This window comes from Miniopterus schreibersii (assembly GCF_964146895.1).
Source record: "Miniopterus schreibersii genome assembly, chromosome: 1".
Taxonomy (NCBI): Eukaryota; Metazoa; Chordata; class Mammalia; order Chiroptera; family Miniopteridae; genus Miniopterus; species Miniopterus schreibersii.
The window spans coordinates 96,485,128-96,509,989 of record NC_138101.1 but is presented as its reverse complement, the minus strand read 5'-3'; the positions used below and the strand labels follow the sequence as shown (position 1 = coordinate 96,509,989).

The 24,862-nt window shown below is 37.6% G+C and overlaps 1 protein-coding gene across 3 annotated transcripts in view; it reads left to right on the top strand.

Annotated features, from left to right (window-relative positions):
- The first annotated feature begins 4,300 nt into the window (after positions 1–4,300).
- The window catches only part of MIS18BP1 (MIS18 binding protein 1), a 41,348-nt gene continuing 20,786 nt past the window's right edge, over positions 4,301–24,862 (top strand). Inside the window, exons 1-9 of one of the 3 annotated variants that reach the window (XM_081117105.1) lie at positions 4,301–4,701; positions 8,438–9,081; positions 12,639–12,758; positions 13,036–13,511; positions 15,007–15,080; positions 16,766–16,896; positions 20,394–20,481; positions 21,706–21,863; positions 24,386–24,537. In XM_081117105.1, the coding sequence (XP_080973231.1) occupies positions 8,529–9,081; positions 12,639–12,758; positions 13,036–13,511; positions 15,007–15,080; positions 16,766–16,896; positions 20,394–20,481; positions 21,706–21,863; positions 24,386–24,537 (1,752 nt within the window). In that variant the 5' untranslated portion in view covers positions 4,301–4,701; positions 8,438–8,528. The remainder of the gene's footprint in view (positions 4,702–8,437; positions 9,082–12,638; positions 12,759–13,035; positions 13,512–15,006; positions 15,081–16,765; positions 16,897–20,393; positions 20,482–21,705; positions 21,864–24,385; positions 24,538–24,862) is intronic. The other 2 variants (XM_081117106.1, XM_081117107.1) reach the window with 2 other exon arrangements.

Genomic DNA, 24,862 nt, shown 5'->3' with positions numbered 1-24,862 from the left:
AATACACACATACAAGTTCAACAATTTCCAAAAGGGGTAAACACAAAGAAATCCACCTCAAGGCACATTATAAACAAATTATCAAAAGACAAAGACAAAAAGAGAATCTTGAAAGCTGTGAGAAATTTATCCCATATAAGAAATCCTTGCCCTAGCCGGGTTTGCTAAGTGGTTAGAGCATCGGCTCTCGAACTGAAGGGTGCCAGGTTTGATTCCAGCCAAGGGCATGTACCTTAGTTGCAGTCTCGATCCCCAGCCCAGGTTGGGACACATGCGGGAAGCAACCAAACTGATGTGTCTCTCTCATGTGGATATTTAAAAATCAATGGAAAAAATATTCTCAGGTGAGGATTAACAACAAAAAAAGAGTTAATGCCGAACAAACATAAAGAATTCATACAACTCAACAGCAAAAAAATCTGATTTTTTTAAATGGGCATAGGAAATGAACAGACATTTTTGCAAAGAAGACACATATGGCCAACATGTACATGAAAGGGTGCTGAACATCACAAATCCTCAGGGAAACATAAAACCATAATGAGATGTGACCTCACACCTATTAGAATGGCTGTCATCAGACTTACGAATCTCAGAGGGATGGAGGGGAGTGGTGAGTGGAGGGGAAAGATTAATCAAAGAACTTATATGCATATATGCATAACCCAAGGACATGGACAATGGTGTGGTGAGGGAGTGGGGAGGGGGGTGGGGCAGGGTGGAATGGGTCAATGGGGAGAAAAAGGGACATCTGTACTATTTTGAACAAAAACATTAATTAATTAATTAATTAATTAAAAAACACAAGGGATAAATGTTAGCAAGGATATGAAGAAAGGAGAACCCTAGTGCACTGGTCCTGGAATTTAAATTGGTCTAGCCACTATGGAAAACAGTACAGAGATTTCTCAAAAAATTAATCATAGAACTACCATATGATCCAGTAATTCCATTGCTAGTTATATATCTGAAGGAAATGAAATCCCTATCTCAAAGAAATATCTGCACACACACATTCGTTGCAGCATTATTTACACTAGCCAAGACATGGGAATAACCTAAGTGTCCATTTATGGATGAATGGATGAAAAAAATGTGGTGTATATTTACAATGGAATATTATTCAGCCATAAAAGAAAAGGAAATTCTCTTTTGCAACAACATGGATGATCCTTGAGACATTACAATAAGTGAAATAAGTCAGAGAAAAACAAATACTGTATGGTCTCACATATATGTGAAATCTCTAAACAACACAAAACACCTGAACTCACAGACACAGAGAACAGATTGGTGGTTTAATGTGAGGAGGGGTGGGTGAAGGTTATCAAAAGGTACAAACTTCCAGTCATAAAATAAATAATTACTGGGGATGTAATGTACAATACAGTGACCATATAATAATAATTATATTTAATAATTACAATTACTAACACTGTATTGCATATTTGAAAGTTGCTAAGAGAGTTGATCTTATAACTTCTCACCACAAGAAAAAGAATTGTAATCGTGTGGTGATGGATGTTAACTAGAAATATTGTGGTGATCATTTCACAATATATAAATATATCAAATCATTATATATACCTGAAACTAATATAATGTTATATGTCAGTTATATCTTAATTTAAAAATGTTTAATTAAAAAAAAAACTTTTAAAGCCTTTGAGCCAAGGCCATGTTCTTCCCAGACAACCCCCACAAGACAAATTCCAGGAACTATCCATATCTTCCCACTGAAGAACTCCTCTGATGAGCTACCCCAAATCTCCCTATTGGGTTAGGCAATACTTTGTCAATTCTACATTGCAATTTTAAACTCTCTCTGCCCAATTCTGTTTCCTTCTCCCTTTTACTTTCAAAAATGTCAAATCTGCATCAAGATCTGAAGGTTTACCAGACCCAATCCTTCCTCCCTCTTAAACTTTCACAGGCCTTATCTTCCAATAAATCTCTTGTACTTCTAAACTCCATCTTACCCTAACCTTCCTGCAGGATCTGAACTGATACACCTTCATAGCACTTATTACAATTTGCAATGTTATGTTCATATGTTTGTTGGTATATCTCCGTCACACTGCAATCTCCTTTGCAGTCTTTTCCACTGAAGTGTCCTTCTCTCATAAAGCCAGGATAACCTCCATCCTCACCCTTCCTCTAGGCCAGGACAGGGCAGGAGTAGTTGTACAATTGTGTTTTACATAAGGGATCACAGCTGAGAGAATGAAAAGAGACTAAAATCGTATTTCAGAGCTACATCTTCCAAGTGTAGGATTTTTCAACCTTGGCATTACTGACATTTTAGATTGGATAATTCTTTGTAGTGCAGTGGTTATCCATTACTAAACATCTAGCCCTCTATTCAATGGCCCCCTTCTCAGTTGAAACATTGTGTTTAAATGTCTCCCGACATTGCCAAATGGGGGGGGGGGGGGGCGGCAAAATCACCTCTGATTGAGAACTATAGGCCTTGAAAAAAAGAATGTATTTTTTTTCTAATTCTCCCCCAAATGCCATATGGTGAATTAGTACCCCTGACGGAATTTACCATGGTCCTGGGAATATTCCTCCAGGCTAAGCAGATCTAGATGCCTTGGCAGCAATTCCCACACAATGTGAGGCTTTCAGTCCCTTCCTCCTATGTCTGTCCTTTGGACCCTAAATGGGTCTGCATATGTTCTCAGGAATTAGACTTAGGACTGGACAGAAAATTCTAGGTGGCTGGCTGTGACTAAAAGCTCTCCCCTCCTGGCAGCAAACTTAAATGAGGATCCATCCAGGGCATCACCTTGGTGTTCCAATGGACAAATGAACATTGTCTCTTGGCCTCTATGCCTTCTCATCACACTTCTCATCACAATCTACAAACTGTTTTATCCAGTTTTGCTTGGGAAATCATTAGTCATCCTTATGAAAATTCCTGTTGCTGTTCACCCTGAAACATGTTTACTTCTCACATGAGAAGTGGCTAAAGAAAATCTGTAATTCTGAGAGTCTGCCCTTAATAGTTCAAGGTTTCTATTCCGGCTTAATGTGTGACCCATAGCTATCTTGACATCATCAGACATAGAAACCTCTCATGCCTCTATTTCAGATGCTCTGGAGTATGAACGCCATCTCTTCAAAGTTCCTACATTCCACAAAGTGTATTTCATACATGTCCCTTAACGTATATTCCAACTCTGGCTTTTCCCACAAATCTGGTGCAAATCCATGTCCTGCCATTTCCTCATTACGCTGTACAGGCAGAAACTTCACTTCATCTTTGTGGATTTGCTTCCCTCCCCGCGCCCGCCAACTGGTTTCATTTCCTTACTTGCCTTCATTTGCTTATATTTCGGATTCTGAATATTCGGTGTGCTCAAGACTTAGTGGATACAGGATTTAGAAGAGGGGATTGCAAAAGTCACTTTAAAAAAACAAACAAACAAAAAACCCGCCTGGCCCGGCGTGGCTCAGCGGTTGAGCATGGACCTAGGATCCAGGCGATCGGGGTTCGATTCCGGTCAGGGCACATGCCCGGGTTGTGGGCTCCATCATTTATGTTTCTATCTCTCACTCCCTCTCCTTTCCTCTCTCTGAAATCAATAAAGATATATTTTTAAAAAACCAAAAACATTACAACCATTTCAGCCCAAGCTTAATGGAGAAATACGATGAGTGCCGAGGAATTTTCTTGGAAGAGACCTAGAATAAACTCGTGTCCCAAGTGTGGGGGTGGCGTTCCCGGAGAGACGACCCAGGACTGGCGCTGGAAGGGGTTTGTTTAGAGAGGAAAGCCCGTTGCTCCTCTGGCTCCTCTCCGCGCGGGGCTGAAAGGAGGATCCCCGCGCGATGCCCCGAGACAGCGGCTGCGCGTCGCCCGCACTGAGGCGGGACACTCGGCACTCAGAGCACAGGGCAGGGCTCAAGTCTAGGCGTCACTGCTATAAACTGCATCGAGCCCAGAGTCCCCGAGATTAAAGTTTTTAAGATTCGAGGTAAGGTTCAAAAGCCACCCTTCCTGAAGGAATAGCTCAAACTAAACATCCCTTTGAAAGTGTAACTTTGCATTCAGTCCATTATCCCCTCAAATAGCTTTTTCTCGGCCTCAAACATCGGCGGGCCTGAGAAAACGAACACCTCTCTCAACCATAATCGGCAGGCTGCGGCCTCAGACCGGGCGGAAACAAAGCTCCGTGCCGCGGGCCCGCACACCCTCAGGCCAGGCGGCGGCCGGAAAGGACCAAACTTAAAATCGCAGCGGCGCGGGAGCGCGCAGGCTCCGTCCCATCTAAGCCTGTGTGACGCAGGCCTCCCTGCCGCAGAGCGTAATGGGAGGAGGGGCGGAGCGCGAAGACCTCGCGCGGTGAGGCCGAAATGGATTCTGCGGACGACTAGAGAGAGGGGCGCGCTCGGTACCCGTGGCAACTTGGGGTTACCTGTTTTCTGTGGAAACAGCACTGCCCCGGCCGCGCGGAGGCCGCCCCAGCTAGCGTGAGTCCGCGTGAAGCGCACGGTGACGCCGTGCCTCAGCGCTCCAATGCGGTCCCGGCTGGAGGGCGGGGTTTTCAAATTTGAATTCACCTACTGTTGCGGAGGGTAGGGAACCCCCGGCTGCGGGCTGGGGCCGGCGAGGTCCGGAGGCGCGATTCCTGGGGCGCCTGGCCCCGTCCGCACGGAGCGGAGCGGGGCCTGCCGCCGTTCCCCGCTTCACCCGAGGTATGGCCTCCCCTCATCCCCTCTCCTGCCGCGGAGCCCCCGGCGCTGCGAGGCCCGGCCCTTCGGCATTCTAGGCCCTCTCGAGCTTTTGGACGTTTCTGGCTTTGGCAGTGGTTTTATAAATACTGATTCATTCGGTGTGTGCATTTGTTGCGTGTCTAGTGCAGTTATCAAGAGAGTGGACCACTTTCGTTCAGATTCCTTTTGATGATGTGCGCTCTAGGTCTTTGTTCTAAAGTCACTAATAGGGAAAAACCTTTCGAATGATTACCAGGTAGGAAGATTGTGTGCATCACTGCCTGGTTTTTCACCGTGGAACCCAGGATCCACAGGGCTGTAGAGACAATTGATCCATCCAGCTTGTTTTCTTCTGATTAAATTATATATTCTTTGCAAACATTTTCAGATGTAAAAATAATTTAGAAAATGGAAGGCCCCTTCATCCTTCTTTTCAAAGATAAACACTGTTTACAGTCTGGTACACTTCCATATTTTTCCCTGTGCTTACGCTGGGAGAGGGAACAGAAATGCAATTGTATGGTCTATTCTGCTGCCTTCTTTTTTTTTTATTTAATATATCCTAGTTACTTTCTAGTTATTACATATATATGTTGTCAATGTAAGAAACATTCAGACCTGTAGAGAATTTTTGTAAGTTTATTTGAACCAAGCTAACAATTGATAGAAAGCAAAATCTCAATGGATTGAGAAAAATGCTCTGGGAAGTGGCAGTGCTGCACCCTGCTTTATACATGACAATCAAAAGAAGTAGGTGGGATAAATGAAATCCATTGGTGATAGATTAGGGAGGTGGGAGAAAGCAAAGCAGGAAAACCTTTGGGATTGGATAAAAGGTAAAATGATAGACACAGACCTCTTTTACATAGGTGGGTACAGGTTAACAGTCTACAATTAATTCAACAATAACTGACGATTTGTGGTCTCAGCTCTTGTGCATTCATTGGCTGTGCCCTGAGGGGTCTGGAAAAATTGAAGTTAACCTGACATTCCTAAGGTGTGTTATATATGCCAGAAGGTGATAGGCTCAACTTAATTTTGTTAGGAAGATTTTAGCCTAGGATATATACCTGCCATAAACTGTTTTTAGTTAAAAGTTTTCATTTCAGACCAACATGGCCCCTTTTCATCCACAAGGTTTTTATTGACTACATAGAATTCAGTTTGTGTGGATGTAGCAGAATTTCATTCCATATTGGACATTTAGATTGTTTCTAATTTTCTCTGCACTTCAGTAAACCCCTTATATAGTACCTCTTTAAAAACTTGGGCTTTGAAATCAGGTAGTCTTGGGTCCACTCCTAGTCATTGTCAGTGAAACCTTGGGCAGGTTATTTAACCACCCTGTGCCTTAGTTTCCTCATCTTCGAAATAGCTTTAAGCAGTTAATGAAAGCACAAGCATGCCATTTTAGAATTCACCTTCTCTTCCCCAGTCCAAGAAGAAGCTAATGATTTATTTTTGATCTCTGTTGAGGCAAGTATGCTTGGCCTTCAGGGCACTCTCTTCTTTCCTTAACTTGAGGAACGCCAATTACTGAATCCCCATTGTCTAAGATTTCTTTGTTTCATTAGAGTCTGAGCAGTTTAATTTTTCTTTGTTTTGCTCTTCTTCCACCTAGAAGGAGAATGGGGCTTCAGATGTTTCTTGATGGCCTCTACCCAGTGGTGCTTTGTTTTTATTCTGTATCTATTCTGCAAAGCCTCTATGGTCAGAGGAAATCCTCGGTGATTTTTTCCCTTCATTATCCTTCCTTGTTCCATCAACCACAGTGAAACCACTGTCAACTATTGGCAACTCCTTTGGCTTCTGTTGAGTTGCTATTTGTCACATAATGGGAAAGAGGGACTCATAGAAGAACTGTCTTCCTGGGGGGGAGTGGAATTTGAGGATCTTAAGTCTTGACTGCTCACCTCTCCATCCTACTACATGCTTGAATTGAGAGGGAGGAGGTTGGGCAACATCAAAGAGAAGTTATGGGCTTGTCTTGGAGCCTTTCAGTGTGACGGTAATTATCTGCCTTTAGGTGAAAACAGTTATGTATGTCTACTAGTTCAGTTCTGCTAGTTAATTTGTAGTTTATACTTCCTGTTGAGCATTTCATTCTGGTCTAAAGAATTGACATTGTGTAAACCTACACATACTTTCCCATTTTTCCATGCAATTGTCCCAGTTTATTCATTTTTGTTTTTGAGAGTTTAAAGTGAACGGCCAGTAAGTGTTGTAGCTCCCAGCACAGGATTCCTGTCACTAGCACATTGCCACATAATTATATGTGATAGTACATATTTGCTGAGTTAACCTTCTGTGGACGAATTCAATGGTTTTTGTGTCATAAGGCTAGGCTCCCTAGATACCTTTCTTTGTCAACTCTTGTTATTGAGAAATAGTTCCTTCTGTTTTTCTCTTCTAAACTGTTGGAAAAATAGTAGTTTTTATATGAATTTTTAACTTGCATATTTATTCTCACAGAAGTTAACCATAGATAAAGATGTGTTTGGTCTAGCGGCATTAGTATTTTCTGTGATGAGTTTTTTATGTTTACATGATGTCAAAAACTTATTGGAATAAATATAAATTCGGCAATAAGAGATGCTTTAAATCTAGACTGGTAAGCTCCTTGGGTTGTACTATTTACCAAGTAGTACAGAATACAATTATATGGCTTATCACCTAGAATCTTAATTTCTAGGTGTCAGATATGAAATGTGTACATAAGAAACAAGCTAAAACAAGTCTAAGACCATGTATGCTCAAGTACATGATTCCCTTGAAAAGTTCTCCATAGTATTAAAAATTTTTTAAATTAGAATAGCCCAGCTGGGCGTGGCTCAGCGGTTGACCTAGGATCCAGGTGATCAGGGCTCGATTCCCCATCAGGGCACATGCCTGGGTTGTGGGCTTGGTCCCTAGTTGGGAGCGTGCAGGAGGCAGCCGATCAATGACTCTCTCATCATTGATGTTTCTATCTTTCTCTCTCCCTTTCCTTTCCTGTCTCTGAAATCAATAAAGATATATTTTTAAAAAAAAAAAAAAAAAAGAATGAATATAATTTACTTTTGATTTGAGGGTTTTTCGACTAAAACCTCATAATTGAAACATCCTGTAGCATAACAAAATCAGGACTGGGGATTTTTAACTAAAAAATTGAATAGCCTTTTCAGCTTTCGTTAGGATATATTATGATATCTGCTGCCTTAAAATTTAAGTATCTAAAGGGGAAAACCATATTTGTGAAACTTAATCTTTTATAACCTAATATAATGCCATATGCAGATGTCATTTAATGCTTTTTGATGCTAATATTAGTTTGGAACTTCAGGACTTGAAGTTCACGTAAATTTCAAAAACAGATATTCAAAATTCAGTTCTTAGAACTATTAAATAGATATTTTGGTGAGTGCTGCTTTTTTTCCCCTCACCCTAGAATATGTTTTTGTTGATTGATTGATTGATTGATTGATTGGTTGAGAGAGAGATGGATGGATAGACAGATATCAGTTGCCTCCTGTACATGCCCCAACCAGGTATCAAACCTACAACCTTTTGGTGTATGGGATGACACTCCAACCATATCTGATGTGTGAGCTATAGATTATCCAGTGTCATTATGAATCAATTAAACTTTTTAATTAGTATAAAGTTATTATGGAAAGCAAATAAACTTTACTTTTTCTACACCAAAGCATAATGAAGGTTGATTTCAATTGAATTACAGGTTCCTCTGGGCCCCTGTTGAAGATCTGTCCTGAAAATTGTGGTTAAGTAAATTTTCTGATAGAGGAAATTTGTTGCTTCTGTTTATCAAGATGATTACAACACCTTCAAAACATCCAGGAATTCACTTGTCCTCAGAGACATCTTCTCAGAGGAGAAATGTGCCTATTCATGCAGTTTTTTTTGACAGCATTCCTTCAGGCACACTTACTCCTGTAAAAGATTTGCTGAAATATCAGAACTCCTTTTTAAAATTGAATGACCATAAAAAAAATCAATTCTCAGAAATGACATTTTTTCAAGATAAAAATGTATTTCATTCTACCATGGTAGCAGAGCCTCGCACCTCTAACAGTCTTCTTAATATTGATATCAGTGCTATAAAGCCCAACAAGGATGGATTTAAAAATAAAGCAAACTATGAATCACCAGGAAAAGTATATCAAAGAATGAAAGAAAAGGTACTGCGTAATAAGCAAGAACAAGCATCAAGAAACAGTAATGTGTTGGAACCACCGAAAAGTGAAAGTAACAGAATGTTTGCCCATAATGGAGCTGAGAAAAGAGTATTGCACCATCATACCTACCTCTGTGAAGAAAAGGAAAACAACAAATCATTTAGATCAGAAAACAGCTTATTAAGAGGTTAGTTACATTATGTGTTGGTTAAAAAGCTATAATGTGTCAGTTATTGTGTTCGGCACTGTTTTAGGTACTCAGGATACAGCAGGAACAAAATGGACAAAATTTCCTGCCTTCATGTAGCTAACTCACATTCAGGTGGTGGGGGTCAGATACAGTAGGTAATTTTTATGGTACCGTAGAAACGTTCTATGGAAAGAAATACATAGCAGAGTAAGGATGATAGGGAGAGTTAGAGCAGGTTGTAATTTTCAGTGGGGTGGTCAGGATATGCTTCAAGGAGAAGGTGAGCTGAAAAATTGAAGAAGGTGATAGATACAGAATGGGAAAGGGTGATCCAGACAGGTAACAGCTGGTACATATGCCCTGAAATTTCAGTGTTATTTCAGGAATGGGCCTCAGAAATTCAAAGACTAGCTTATGAGATTAATGTATCAGAGTGAGTGTACAGAGCTGGACGGTGGGGATAACTAGAGGGTCAGATAATGTAGGGCCTTATAGGTGAATGTAAGAATTTGGGCTTTTACTGTGAGCAAAATAGGGAGTCATTGAAGGTTTTGAGTAGAGAAATGACAAGACCTGGCTTACATTTTTAAAAAATCCTTCTGGCTGTGAATTTGAAATAGTTATTGCAGTAATCCAGATGAGAGATGTTGTTGGCTTGGTCCAAGTACTAGTTGTGAACATAAGTGGTTGGATTCTGGGTATATTTTAAAGGAAAAGCCAATCACATTGACCCACAGAAGGGGTGTAGAATGTTAGAGGGATATAAAGGATGACTCCAAAGGGTGTGTTTTTTATTGTCGTTTGGTTTGATTTTTATTACCCAAGCAACTGGAAGGATGGGGTAATTTAACTGAAATGGAGTTGACTGAAGGAGGAGTGGGATCAGGATCTCAGTTATTTTTATCAGGTGAATTTTGATATATGTCTTTTAAAAATTGAGGTGTAGATATGAATTAGGCTGTTGAAAAAAATTAGTTGGAACTTAGGGGCATAGTCCAGGTAAGAAAAACATATTTGGGAATTAATAGTACCTAAATGGTCTTTAAAGATACAAAATAAGATGAGATCATCAAGGAGTAAGTGTAGAAAGAGAAAACATTCAAGAATGAGTCCTGGGGCACCCCAAAATTTAGAAGTTAGAATAAAGGATAGAAAGTAGTGAAGGCCACTTAGAAGAAGCTAAGGAAGAAGGAAAACTAGGCTTGATACTCTGGAAGCCAAGAGAACAAAATGCTTTAAGGAAAGAGTCATTAGTTATGTCTAATGCTGCTCATCAGGTCCAGGAAGATGAAGGCTGAGATTTGACCATTGGGTTTTGGTGGACTGATAGAAGCGGAAATGTGATGCAAGAGGGTTCAAGAGAGAACATGGAGAGAAATTGACAATGGTGAATATAGACAACTCTTTCTGAGAGGAGCTAAGAAATACGGGAAATATGGTTTAAAAAGATTTTCTTTTTAATGATTGGTGAAATAACATTTTAGTATGCTGTTGGGAATAATCCAGTAGGGAAGGAGAAACTTGACATTGGAAGTCTGATACCCTTGGGTGGCTGAGAGGGAATAAAATCTAAAAGAGGAGATTTGGCCTTAGCTAGGAACATAAACATCATCAAACAGGAAGGTGGGCAGTGTTGTATGACTTCAGAAATAATCTGAAATGGGAAGTAAAGTCATCAGCTGTGAGTGAATATAGGAAGCAGGTATTGAAATTTGAGGAGGTGGAGGTTTGAATAGTGGAGGGGAGTGGGAAATGAATGACCTAGGCTTAAATTTGATTTCCTGAACAACATTAAGGACGTACTTGAGATTTGTAGACATGAATTTAATTTGTGGACGTGAATTTAAATAAGACCAATCAGTATGGTTGTGAGTTTTCCTCTTGCCCTGTTAGCTGCATAGGTGCTGTTGGGCAATAGGCAAGGGGTTGGATTTTATCAGGACACTAGTTTTACCAAATAGGATGAAATGAGAGAAAGACATAATAGTTGGGGTTGTGTGTGCAAGGTGATAACCACAATTGGGCATGAAATTTAAGTTGGTTAGACAAGGAAAAGAGGACCCTGAAGGAGATGAGGAAGTGTGAAGAAGTCTTGTTGGGATGGTCAGTGGATTTGAGAGAGTGATCTGGAAAGATAGAAAGTGGTCAGAAATGGGACGCTTGAAATTGAGATTTTAGTGAGTTGAGTAATTAATAAAGATACTTTACATATGTTATCTCATTTAACCCTTTCAGCAAACGCTATAGTAGATGCTCATTTAATAGACTAGGAAATGGGACTTATAAAGGGGTTTTATCTGCCCTTGTCTCACAGATAAGTGATAGGCTGAAAATTAAATACAGGTATCTATTAGAAAGGCCATGGTCTTAACTACTACACAGTAGATGGTGGGTGCCTTGTTGTGTTTCAAAGACAGTGATATATTTTGACACAAAAAGCAGAGTTTCCTAGGGGAGTTTAGGCTGGAGGCAGAGGAGTACACAAAATAATCTGTTTCTCATACAGCCTGGGAGAAAAGGGAGAAGAAGCAAATGAAATATGCACATTAAAGTACATTTTATATGTAAAGTGGAATTAGAGAGCGGAAGAAACAAGTAACTGACTGCTTTGACAATCTGATGACTCTTTCCCCAGAAAAGACATATATACAAGCACAAATTTTGTGTGTAGTTTCAGAGATATTTTAGAGAGCCTCTGCATGGATGTTGGACTCTCAAATATATGTCCCAGTTTATACAGCATGTTATATTTGATCAAATTACCTGTTTGTCTTTACTGCATTGCCCTGCCATTTCTGTAGAATGAGTTAAAGAAAGAGAAATTTATCCTTTTGTAACATGTCATTATAATAAAATCTTTATATTATGATTTCTAAGGCCAAAGCAGCATACTTATTAATAAGCATAATCACTCCCAATTTTTTTCAAGTATAATATTTGAAATTAAACACATAAAATAATTTAGTTTAACAATCTAGGAGCTATCGCAGAATAAAATGTAAGCACTACTCGAAGTTCTTATTGTTTAGTTGATAAGCCTACCAGATTTGTGCCTTTGAAGATCTGCTACAGAGCTGTCAAAGGAATATAAGTTATTATTGAGTGTCAGCATTTTGATTTTTAAAGTATAAGTTACACTTCTTCAACTGTTTGTTCACATTTTAGAAATTTTCAGCAGCAGAAGCAGAATTTTCAAAACTGGATGGCACTTCACATATAATCTTAACACACACACACACACATACACACTCACACACTTAATTTTATTCCAGATCTCTAGGCTTCTAAGTCCAGTAGTATACCTTTGTCTAGAGCTGGCAAGTTGTAACATTGAGAAGTTTTAAAAAATTCTTTCTCAGCATAATGTAGGTATAGAGAATGGGTTGAAGGCATGAGAAGATAATAAAGGGGAAAACTTATCTAACTATCATGTATTACAAAAGTATATATACTATATTGGTCTAATCATTACTGAACCTAAGTATTTAAAGATTTTTAAAAGGCTTTTTTTTCCTTCTCAGTGGCTAATACATCTCTACTTCTTTCTTTAAAAGAAATTTCAACCTCAGTCCAAGAAGTTCCTCTAGAACCATCAAATAATATTTTACTCCCAGTCAAGCCAAAGATTCAACGTCAGCAGGCAAAGAAAGCTCCTCTGCACAATTTAACTTATGGTAAAGTGCTTTTGGTTTTGTTTTTTGGTTTGTTATTTGAATGTATTGTTAAATGTTCTAGATAATTATTTTCCCTGTGTAGGCAAATAAGCTCTGACTGTGGATGAAAGATTAAATCATAAAAGCCAGAAGCACTCAGAGAAAGCCTGGGCAGGAGGGTGGCGTATTCCTAACCTGAAGACTTCTTTTTAATATGAAGTTTTAAATTGTCCTGTTTCTCTCTTTTAATTTCATATTATTTTTCTGAAAATTTTGTTTGGCTTTGTATTTTTTGCAGAGCTTCCAGTTCTCAACCAAGAACATGAAAATGTTTCAGCTGCAGGAGTCTCAAACAGAGCGTTAACTAGAGCACAGCTGGCTAAACAGATTCTTTCAAAGGAGAATACAGTTGCAACCACTAAGTTAAAAAAGGACACATTTATTTTAGAAGGCATTGATTCTGCCTATGAAAAATCCCGAAATACTACTACTGAGACTCTCAGTACTCACTGTGTTTATAAAAATGGCAGTCAATTAATGGTTTCGGATAATAAGGTAACCAAAGGGGCTTCACAACAGGAAATTAAGGAAGAAAATGAAAAAACAATGCCCGGAGAAACTGATATTCCAGGTTCCATAAATGACACATGTAAAATTGTGCTTGCAACTCCAAGATTTCATGTCACAATACCTCAGAGATCAAAAAGATATACTTCAAAGCTTCTTCCTCCAAGTATATGTCAAACTACTACAGATGGAGTTAAAAATAACAAGGTAGGAAAGCCTTTAAGGCAGATGTGTATTTCTGTTTTTATCCCCATTCTCCAAGAGCTTGACCTCGTAAGCTGTCTCATTATTACTGTTGAATGTAGAGGCAGTGGGTTGAAGGTAAGAAGGCCCAGGTGTTAATTATTACCTTGCTCTATTATTAGTTGTATAACCTTCAACAATTTACTTACTCCCTTTGAGGATGAACACTGATTTTATTCCTGTTTTTATTTTTATTTTTCCTGATTCTTGGGGTACTATTAATACAACAAGTAAGAGAAAGGAATTGTGTATAGCATCTAAAGATCTGAGAATTTTTTCTGTTGTAAGGTAACATAGTATTCAATAAAAGACTTCAGACCATCAAACTATGTTACATTAAGACATTCGCTGAAGAAACTGGACTGGAACAACAAGTTCAAGGAGAAAGATACGAGGTTAAGTTTGTAGTTGTTAAAGGTTTGTCCATTAATTTTTAAAAGGATGATGGTGGGTGTTTTCCATACAGAAGCCAGGGTCTCAATTTCACAAGTTCAAGAAGAAAGATACGAGGTTAAGTTTGTAGTTGTTAAAGGTTTGTCCGTTAATTTTTAAAAGGATGATGGTGGTGTTTTCCATACAGAAGCCAGGGTCTCAATTTCTACCCAGCAGCTCCTTAAAATAGTAAGTTGTGTCATCCTCTGTTCAAAATTCTCCAGTAACTTATCTCAAGAGAAAACACTTAAGTCTTTACCATGGTTTACAGAACTGTATATAATTCAGTTTCTTGAGATATCCAGCTTCATCACTTAGAGCTCAACAAAAATCTGTCAAATGAATATTTTCACATTTTATATAAGCAGTATAGTACAGGGCTCTAGAGCCAGAATTCCACTTTTGAAACCCACCTGTGCCACTTACTAGCTATGTGTGACATGGTCAAGTTATTTATATTATTTAACTAGACTTTACAGAGTTTCTTTATCTAGAAAATAGTACCTGCCTCCTACTGTTATGAGGATAACCTGAGTCAATGCATCTAAGGTGCTTGGAACACTATCTAGTGTTAACTTTTATTTTTAATACCATCTGACTTATTCTTCGATGTATGTATTTCAGGTAGTTCCAAGTGTGGAAGTAGGAAAAAAAGGAACTTTATTGCCTCTTCCCCAAATCCTACCTCTAATTTTTTTTTTTCATCCTCACCCAAGAATATTTTTTCCATTGCTTTTCAGAGAGAATGGGAGGGGGACAGAGAGAGATAGAAACATTGATGTGAGAGAGACACATTGATTGGTTGCCTCCTGCTCTTGTGCCAACCGGGATCAGGGATTGAGCCTGCAACTGTATGTGCCCTTGGCCGGAATCAAACCCGGGACCATTCAGTCTGCAAGCTGATGCTCTAACCACTGAGGGAAACCGGTTAGGGCTTATGAGTTTTTTCTTTTAATATAAATTGATTTTGTAATGCTTATGCTACCAGTAATGCAGAAAATATGTACTTTATTTTATGTTTGATTAGGTAGTCCAGCTACAGGAATGGATGATTAAAATCATCAACAATAACACTGCTATATGTGTAGAAGGGAAATTGATGTAAGTATAACATTTGAATATTCTTTTAATAAAATAAGATACTGTGTACAAGAGCTTACAAGGAGAAGCATGAGAAATAGTATCTTCCTACAAAACAAAACAAAATTAACGGCTGAAAACTTAAGGCAAAAAAAGGTAAAATGACTATACATACTGATTGTAACCAGCTTTCTTGTTTTTGCCTCTTAGGTTATTTTTAAAATAGTGACAGCTCAAATTTTTATACACAGTGCTTTTTTTCCATAGGTTTTAATAAGTTGACTGGTATTTGCTGCTTAATTATAAATGGTTAGTTAATGTTTACTACATGCATTTCAGTTCAGATTCTCACAACTAAATTGCGACAACCAGATATAAATTACTGATCCAGACAAGGAATCAAAATTAATTTAAAACTTTTGCCATACAGCTATATAATAAGTAACCATTGGCACTTTCTGGTTCTCCCTAAAGTGAAAGTTTTATCAGGTAAGGGCTTTAATTAATTCTGCTAATCTATTGGCACCATTTCCTGTTCTTCAAAACCAATACCTTAGTGGTAAAAAGAACTGTAAAAAAAACATGTAATGAAAACAGTACAGGATATCACTGTTCAAGGTACTTACTTGGAAATTTGTAAGTTGAGTATATAAACTCTGTCTCATTCACTCCATTTCTGCCTGCCTTTTACCCATTTTTTGAATAACCAATAGGCAGCATAGGTTGGAATCTTATGCCTTTGTTGGAATCTTATAGCTGTTTCCTGACTGTGTGACTTGGGCAAGTTATGTATTCTCTTTCAGTCTCATTTTTTTCATCTGTACAGTGGTGGTAATATTACTACCTTTTTGGGTTATTTTGAGGATTAAATGAGTTATATTTTTAAAACAAGAAGAGAACTTTAAAGTGCTATTTAAGTGTTCGTTAAATAAAATAAATAAAGCAAAAATACAGAGGATGAGAAGTAATCTTGTATTAAGGTATAATGTATGAATTTAGTCTCATTTGACCAAATGAAAGGAACTTAACTTTCTTACTATACTTAGATTTAGTATGTTTATTATTAGTTATCTAGTGAATTGGAGAATGGTCAAAATTTTTCTATTACATCTTCATATTTCATTCTATTTTATATGTATTCTTCATTTAAGGAAATGTGAAGAGGAGATTTATGGGTAAATAATTTGATATGACAATTTGCTTTTTCCCTGCAACAACTTTTTGGTACTTTCCGAAGAGAAGGATAAAAACATTCGCTGTATAGTGAGGGTTGGAAACCTGCAAGATTAGATGGGTCCAAACTGTGTAATTGCATGAAAGCTAACACAGTGTAGGTGCTCAGAAGAGGGACGGGGAAATCACTCTTTGGAAGCTTACCATCAGTTAGGATGGAATTGCGAGCGTTGTCAACGCCCGCTGTTCAGACATTCCCAGCTTCCTTGCTAATGATATATTTTATACTAGGAGTATGGTTTGGTCACAGCACAGTTTCTTGGCACATACTCTTAGGGTCACATTAGCCAAACAGTTGAGCTCTGCAACGTTTGGCCCTCATATGTTTTATAATTAGATTAACAATATTGTTAATGTAGCTGGAATGCAAATTTATTGCTATCTATTATAAATTGATATACTTATCTATGTACATTGTGACTACTGATAAAATGAATATTTTGGCCTTAACTAAGCAATTTTTTTCCTCCTAGAGACATCACTAACATATATTGGCACAGTAATGCAATTGTAGAACGGATTGAACACAACAAACTTAGGACATTATCAGGCAACATTTATATATTAAGAGGAATGATAGACCGGATTTCCATGAAAGAAGCAGGTAATGACTCATAAAATTAATTGATAAGTTATTTTAATAAGTGAAGCAGTTAACCATATTTCTAATAGTTATATACATTTTTTTACTTTTAATTAGGTGTTTTAAAATTGTGAATCAATCAAAACAGAATTGACCACATTATATAAAACTATTTAACAGTTTAAATAAGTCCAGTGATTGATTGATTGATTGATTGATTGATTGATTGATTTTAATTCAAGTGAAGTGTTTCTTATTTGGGAAGAATTGCTTTATAAGAAAATAATTTAACTCCCTAGGTCCTCTCTTTGTTGAACCTGCCCAGCACAACCCCAATCTTGGTATAATCTAATTTTCTGCCTATGACTTGCACATAGCTAACGTGACTGAAGAAAAACACATCTGAGCAGTCTATTTTAAATTTATAATTACTAGCAACAGGTTGTGGTCCCTTAGTGCTGCTTGGCATCCTACAACATTTCTCTAATCCATTCATTCTCCCATCCTCCTTAATGACTACTTCATATTTTTACATACCTCCTCCCTCCCTCTCTCAGATGGGGAGATGGGGTGAGGGAGAGGGGGTATGACCTGAGCAATAGGAAGAGTCAGAAGAGAACGTATTCTCACATGTGCTCACCTGCTTGCGTCTGGGCCTGCTTTTATATGGATGAACGGTCCATGTTTCTGTCTGTGTCAGCCTCTGCATTTGTACCCTAGCTCACATTTTCCCTTTTACTCAAAGATTTCACTGCAATAATTCTCCCTTCTGTCAAAAATAATCCCTTTTTTTTCCTTTTTCTTTTTTAAACATATCTTTATTGATTTCAGAGATTGGAAGGGAGAGGGAGAAAGAGAGATAGAAACATCAATTATGGGAGAGTCATTGATTGGCTGCCTGCTGCACACCCCCCACTGGGGATGGAGCCCGAAACCCAAGCAGGCATGTATCCTGACTGGGAATCGAACCGCGATCTTCTAGATTATAGGTCAATGCTCAACCACTGCGCCATGACAGCCAGGCCCACTTTTCTTTTTTCAGAGAACAGTCCTTTTAACCACACTTCTTTTAACCACTGTTGCTCTCAATTATAGCAAAACAACTCAGAAGATTTGTTATATCTAGTTCCTCTTGAGTTTTTTCCCATTTTTTTTCTTGAATTCTCTTTTATTATGCTTTAATCCCCAATACTTCACTGAAACATCCCTTATCAAAGTCATCAGTGGCTTCCACATTGCTAAATCCAGTATAAACTTGACACAGTTAATCTTACCTACCTCCTTGGAACACTTTTAACTTGGCTTCTGGAATACCATATTCCAGTTTTCATGCTGTTTCACTCCCTGTTGTTCCTTAGTTTTTTGCTCATTTTTCTTTTTCTTCTTTGCCTCTTAATAATGAGCAAAGACTCTAGGACACTTTCTACACTCAGTGCTGTGCTGATTTCTTTTAGGCTTTAAATCTTTTTTCTTTTTCTTTTTTTAAATATATCTTTATTGATTTCAGAGAGAGGAAAGGAGAGGGAGAGAGAGAGATAGAAACATCAATGATGAGAGAGTCATTGATCAGCTGCAGCCCGCAACCCGGGCATGTGCCCTGACGGGGAATCGAACCCTGATCGCCTGGATCCTAGGTCAACGCTTAACCGCTGAGCCAAGCCCGGCCAGGCTAGGCTTTAAATCTTATCTATGTGGTGACAAGTGCCAAATTTATATCTAACCAAAAATACTCTCCTAGCCACTCATTTTCCATCTGCCCATTTGACATCTCCCTTAGGATATTTACAGGCATCTCAGACTTAATACAGTTATGTATCACTTAATGATGGATTTATGTTCTAAGAAATATATTAGGTGGTTTCATCATGCGAATATTATAAAGTGCACTTACACAAACCTAAATAGTGTAGCCTACTACACACCTAGGCTGTAAAGCATAGCCTATTGCTCCTAGGCTACAAACCTATACAGCATGTTACTCCACTGAATACTATAGGCAGTTGTAATGCAATGGTATGTATTTGTGTATCTAAACATATAGAAAAGGTACAGTAAAAATATGGTATAAAAGATTTTTTTTAATGGTTACTTGTGTAGGTCACGTACCATGTGTAGAACTTATAGGACTGGAATTGCTCTGGGTTAGTCAGTGAGTGAATGTGAAGCTGGGACATTACAGTACACTACTATAAACTTTATAAACACTGTACAGTGAGGCTACACTAACTTTATAATAAAAAAATATTTTTCTTCAATAATAAATTAACCATAGCTTATTGTAGCTTCAACTCTATAAACTTTTTAATTTTTTTAACTTTCAACTCAAAACACAAACACATTATACAGCTGTTTTAAAATCTTTATATCCTTATTTTTTAGCTGTGAGTAATGCATTGCACTGTGACATCATGACACTATGATGTCATTAAGTGATACAAGTGTTTTGCCATCACAACAATTACGAAGTCACTAGGAAATACAAATTTTTCAACTCCATTATGATCTAATGGGACCACCTTCATATATGCAGCCCATCGTTGACCGAAACATCCTTATGCAGTACATAACTGTATATCTAAAACCTGATCTCCCTTAAATCTGCTTAGTCTACAGTCTTCCCCCTCTTTCCATGCTTCTAGGCTAGCCAAAATCCTTGGAGACATCCTTAAATCCTCCATTTCTCTCACACACACATCTCTGTGTCAGTACATCTTATTGGCATTATCTCCATAATATATCCAGAACCTAGGCCTCTGCTGACTGTCGTGGTCCAGACCCCCTCTTGTTCTGTTTGAATCTTTGCAGTAACCTCTTAACTGGTCTCATTGTTTCTCCCCTTATACTTCCACAGACTCTTCTCAAAATAGCAGCTGTTACAGTCCTGCTCAAGTCAATTCCTGTGGCTCTGGTCATAACGTTTCCGTAGCTTACCCTCTCATCCAAAGTAAAAGACTAGGTCTGTAAAATGACTCCAGTGCCTTATAATCTACTGTGCTCCCCCACTGCCTCTGTTATCCATCTGAGTAGCCTCCTAGTACTAGCCTCTCTTCACTCCACTTTATGCTGATCTCTTCTACAAAAGCAGCCTTTCGTTTTGTTCTGTACTTCAAGTCCTTCAAAGCTTTGCTGTGTGGCTTGCTTCAGGTCCTTCAAAGCTTTACTGCTATTTCAGTAAAAACATCTCTGACTATTCTTTTTTTTAAATGCTGTCTGCACAAGCACACTGATATCCCTATTCCCCCTCAACTGCATAATTTTTCTCCATAGCATCAGTGTCCATCTAACAAGATATTTTACTTACTGGTTTAATTTCAGTTTCACACTAGAAGGCAAGTTTCATGAAGTATGGGTTTTGGTTGTTTTGTTAATTGCTGAATCCTCAGTATCTGCAACAGTGTCTGCCTGGCACATAGTAAATAAATAATAAGTATATGTGATTTTGAATGATTTAATGAATCAATGACATCTCTTTAAAATTCTAGGACTTTAGATAATTTTGTTTATTTATCGTTAAATAGGATATCCATATTATCTCATAAGGAAGTTTATGTTTGGCTTTCCAGAAAATTGGAAAGAGCACATTGATAATTTTCTAGAACAATTAAGGTAAAGTACTTTTTATATTTTAAAAAAACATCTTTATTGAGGCAGAATTTACATTTGATAAAATGCACCCATTTTACGTATACAGTTTGGTGAGCTTTTAAAAATGTATACTCATGTAACCAGTATGAAGTGGTTTTAATTTCTTTTTTATAGAAAATAAAACCTTGGACATTTCATGGAGTTATCTTTACTCTGCCCTTTAAGAGTTATGTAGCTGTTAAATACAAGTCTGAAGTTCTTTGGTCCTTTTTCTTCCATTCATTCCCTCTGTAGTTGAGTGTGTTGGCACTGGAGAAAACAAAGAAGAATTTGATTAATTCTTGCCCTTAAGGAACTCATAGGAGATAGAGTGATGTAAGTTAGTCACAATACAATGTAAACATAGCGGGCTGGCAATTTTTTCTATAAAGGGCCAGATAGTATTTTTATGGGCATACTCCCTCTATCGCAACCACTCAACTCTTTATAGAGGAAATGCAACCATAGTCAGTACTTTAATGAATGTGGCTATGTTCAGTAAACTTTATTTACAAAGATAAACAGCTGATAGGCTTTGTTTTGTATTTTCTTTTACTATCAGCTTAAGTAGGAAATATAAAAGCATAGAGCAGGAAACACTTAAGAGGTTTTATTTGAATCTTTTGACTTAACAAATTATACTTGAGTTTTTTGTGGGAAAAGGGGGTAGAAGCCATGAAGGTTTAAATAATGTAAGATTAAAGGTAATCTTTACTACGGTGAAGAAAGCTTTGGCTGAGGGAGGTGTTTTTTTTTCTGTTTTTTTGGGGTATAGCATTCGTGTTAAAGGTTAGGTTAGGGGTTGGGTTTAAAATTAGGGATAGCTTTAGGATCAGGTATAGGGTTAAAAGTTAAAGTTACGTTTAAGATTAGGATTAGTCTTTGGTTTAGGGTTAGGTTTAAAAATTAGGGGTAGGGCTAAGATTAGTTTTAAGGTTAGGTGTAATATTTGGAGTTCGGGTTATGGTTAAGTTTAGAATTAGGGTTAGGGTTAGGTTTAGAATTAGAGTAAGGTTTATGGGTAGGGTAAGGGTTAGGATTAGGTTTAAAATTAGGAACAGTGTTAGGATTAGAGTTATGGTTAGGGCTGGCATGTTATATTTAGGGTTGAGATTAGGTCATAGGAGAGTTTCATTTATTTGCGGGTGTAGTTTTGTTTCACATTTTTGAAAACCAGCATTAGAGGGAAAATGCTGTATTTTTTAGGGCTTGTGAAAAGAAAAAGAAAGAGGCCAGACAAAAACAGAAAAGTGGAAGATTTGTGCCTGACATAGGAAAGTCAATGGAAAATGATGCAGGAGTAAACCAGACAGATGGCTTCCAAAGAACCAGCAGCATTTATGACCTTGATTGTAATCATTTGGGTATGTTTGCTCTTTTGTTCTCTATTGGAGTAGTGGTATATCCTCATATGAGCCCCACATTGTTTAATTGTTCACAGTGCATATAGTATTAAGTTCTCATATGGTCCTAAAGTGTTTCAGTTTTCACTACTTGAGGAAAAACTGCAAAGCAGATAGCTAGCTCATAGTCAGCATTCAGCTTACTTCATTAAATGTTACCTTTTAATTTATCTGACAAATATATCAGTAAAAGATAACTTTGAGTTTCCTAGACCCAAGGTACTTAAGCTGCCAGCCTACCTCAAACCTGTATATTAAAAATGCCTAATTTGTACCAAATTTTATTCCTGTTAGTAGACAAAACCAGTTCGCTTTTATGGAGGAAGTGGCATGGTTTTTTGAATGGCCATTGCTATAAAGGTAGCTGGCAAAATTGTTCCGTGTCACCTCTTTGCAGAAACTAATTTCCCTCACATCCCAATCCTCCCCCACCCCTGCCCCAAAGACGTATGACCATTAATTAACTTTCAACCTTTTCTAGAAAATATAGATGAATAAAAGTTACTAGAATCTGTTGTATAATTTCTGTTGGTTCTGCCTTGAACTTGTAACAAAGAGCTTTACAGAACTGCAAGAGTTGAGGATTGCTTCTACCAAAAACATGGCACCATACTGAGTATAGGTTACTCCTTCACCCCACTGCACCCTATTTCCCTGTCTTCATAGTGCCTCACCTCCTTTGTAATTTTGCTTATCCTTTGTAGTATAGACAAAGAAGTGGATTAAATATGTAGATGACTGCTTGCTCAGAGCTAGCTAAAATTTACTCTTTATTGTTCCAGTTTCTTCTCAGCCTTTCCTCATTTTTTCAAGTCATCCTATCACCTGTAAATTTAAAATATGCTTTTTGTCATTGCTAGAACATCTTCAGTATTCTGGAGTCCTGGGGCTACAGGAACTACTACGTACTTTTTTACTCCTAAATTTAAAATTTCCAGCCGTGTATCTCACTTTTATCATTTATTAATCTTCTTTAGTCTTAGATCTTAACATCTCTCTACCCCATCCTTTCTTTCTCTTAGTGCAGTGTTTTTAAATTGTGAATGTTACGGGTAAAGTGTTTGAAGATACAAATGTAGAACGCTAAAGTTTGGTAAACTATTTTACATGCTACCTGTATCCATAGGAAAATCATTCAACAAATATTTTTAAAGCACCTTTTGTGAACCTTTATCTGTGTTAGCTGTTAGCAATTTAGAGATAAATAAGATGAGATGATGCCTCCCCTTTGGGAAGCTCAGACTAGGGGCAGATATTACTGGATTCTGTTTTGAATGTATCATTTTTCTAGTGTGATTTATTAGATCTTTGTTTTGTGCCACTGTTAAGACATTATGTGTCCTCGTATTACATAAGTTATTTTGAGTGGTGGTGGTTGATGCTGTTGTTTTTATTATCATCATTACACTTTTCATGGGAAAACCACTGAAATAAAACCACATCTAACATTAAACAACTAAAGTTATGCAAAGGTGCCAACCAATGAAAACTTAAGATGATGTGATTGTGTGTATTTTAGTGATTTACCTAAAATGTGGTTTTGCATATTTAGTGCTATAATCTATATATCATAGTATTGTTATTAAAGTACTTTATGTCTGTTATTATACTTAACAAAAATATAAATGATCTATTATAGTAGCCTCATTCACTGTACTGTAATAATCTCAGAGTAAGGACCATCTGTTATGTTTCGTTTTTTGTTTTTGTTTTGTTTTTCAAAAATATATATCTTTATTGATTTCAGAGAGAGGAAGGGAGAGGAAGAGATAGTTGAAACATCAGTGATCAAGCCCACAACTTGGGCATGTGCCCTGACCGGGAATCGAACTGTAATCTCCTGGATCCTAGGTCAATGCTCAGCCACTGAGCCACACCCGGCTGGGCTATTACATATCTTTAAGTATAGCTTATAAAATAATAATAAAAATGTTATAGTTTTCTGAGTCCTTTTTAACTCATCTAGAATTTTAGCTCAATAACTATTAGGCCTATATCGTATACTATATAATTTGGTTTTGCTTAAAATTTTAATTAGCACGGATTTAGTTGTACATTGGTGTACATAAACTAATTGAAACATAAGAATTCAATATACATGAAGAAATATAAGGGAAATAGAGTTATTAGCTTCCTGTTTAGTTGATACAAGAGTTAGGATGAACAGGAACTTGTATTTACAAACTGGCTTAACATTTCTGTTTGCCTTTAGATGTGGCAAAGGAGACCCAAAACAGATAGTAAGGAATAATATGGCTCTCCACTTTTTTCCTTTTTTTTTAGAGAATAAAAGCAATTTGAACAAAACATGGCCCAGTGCAGAGTGATATTCTGTCCAACTAAAATTGCTTTATATCATAATCAAATTTAACAAATATTTGTGACATTGGATTAGACACTTTTTCAAAGTGAATTCTTAATGTGGAAGGGCAGCTTGTCTTTTATATAATCATTTATCGAAATCTCCATCTTTGTACTCATAGAACTAAAGAATAGTAAACATAGTAGGTTGCCAGGAGCTACAGAAATAGACATCTGCCAGAGTAATCCTCAAAATAAACCACCATTAAGGTTCCCAGATGACCACATAAAGAATACTGTTCAAAATGGAGGAGGCTGTGACTTACCAACTCAGGTAAGCTTTCCCTGTGCCCTGTACAGGGGTGGCGTGATACTGCTGAAAAGGTTCAGGACCAAATCAGAAATCATGAGTTCTGGTTGTTAAATACGGCTTTTTATTAGTTTTGGCCCTCTAGATAAATGTCTTGATATTTATTTTCCCAGTGTCTCATTGGAAAAATGTAGGCAACAATAACAAAACATTCAGTTCTTAGAGTAAGGCTTAAATAAAGAGTGTGTGTGTGTGTGTGTGTGTGTGTGTGTGTGTGTGTGTATTAAATCAGTAAAGGAAGTGAGAATGTGGATACCCAGGTGGTGCTTGTTGAGCTCTGAATGCCTCT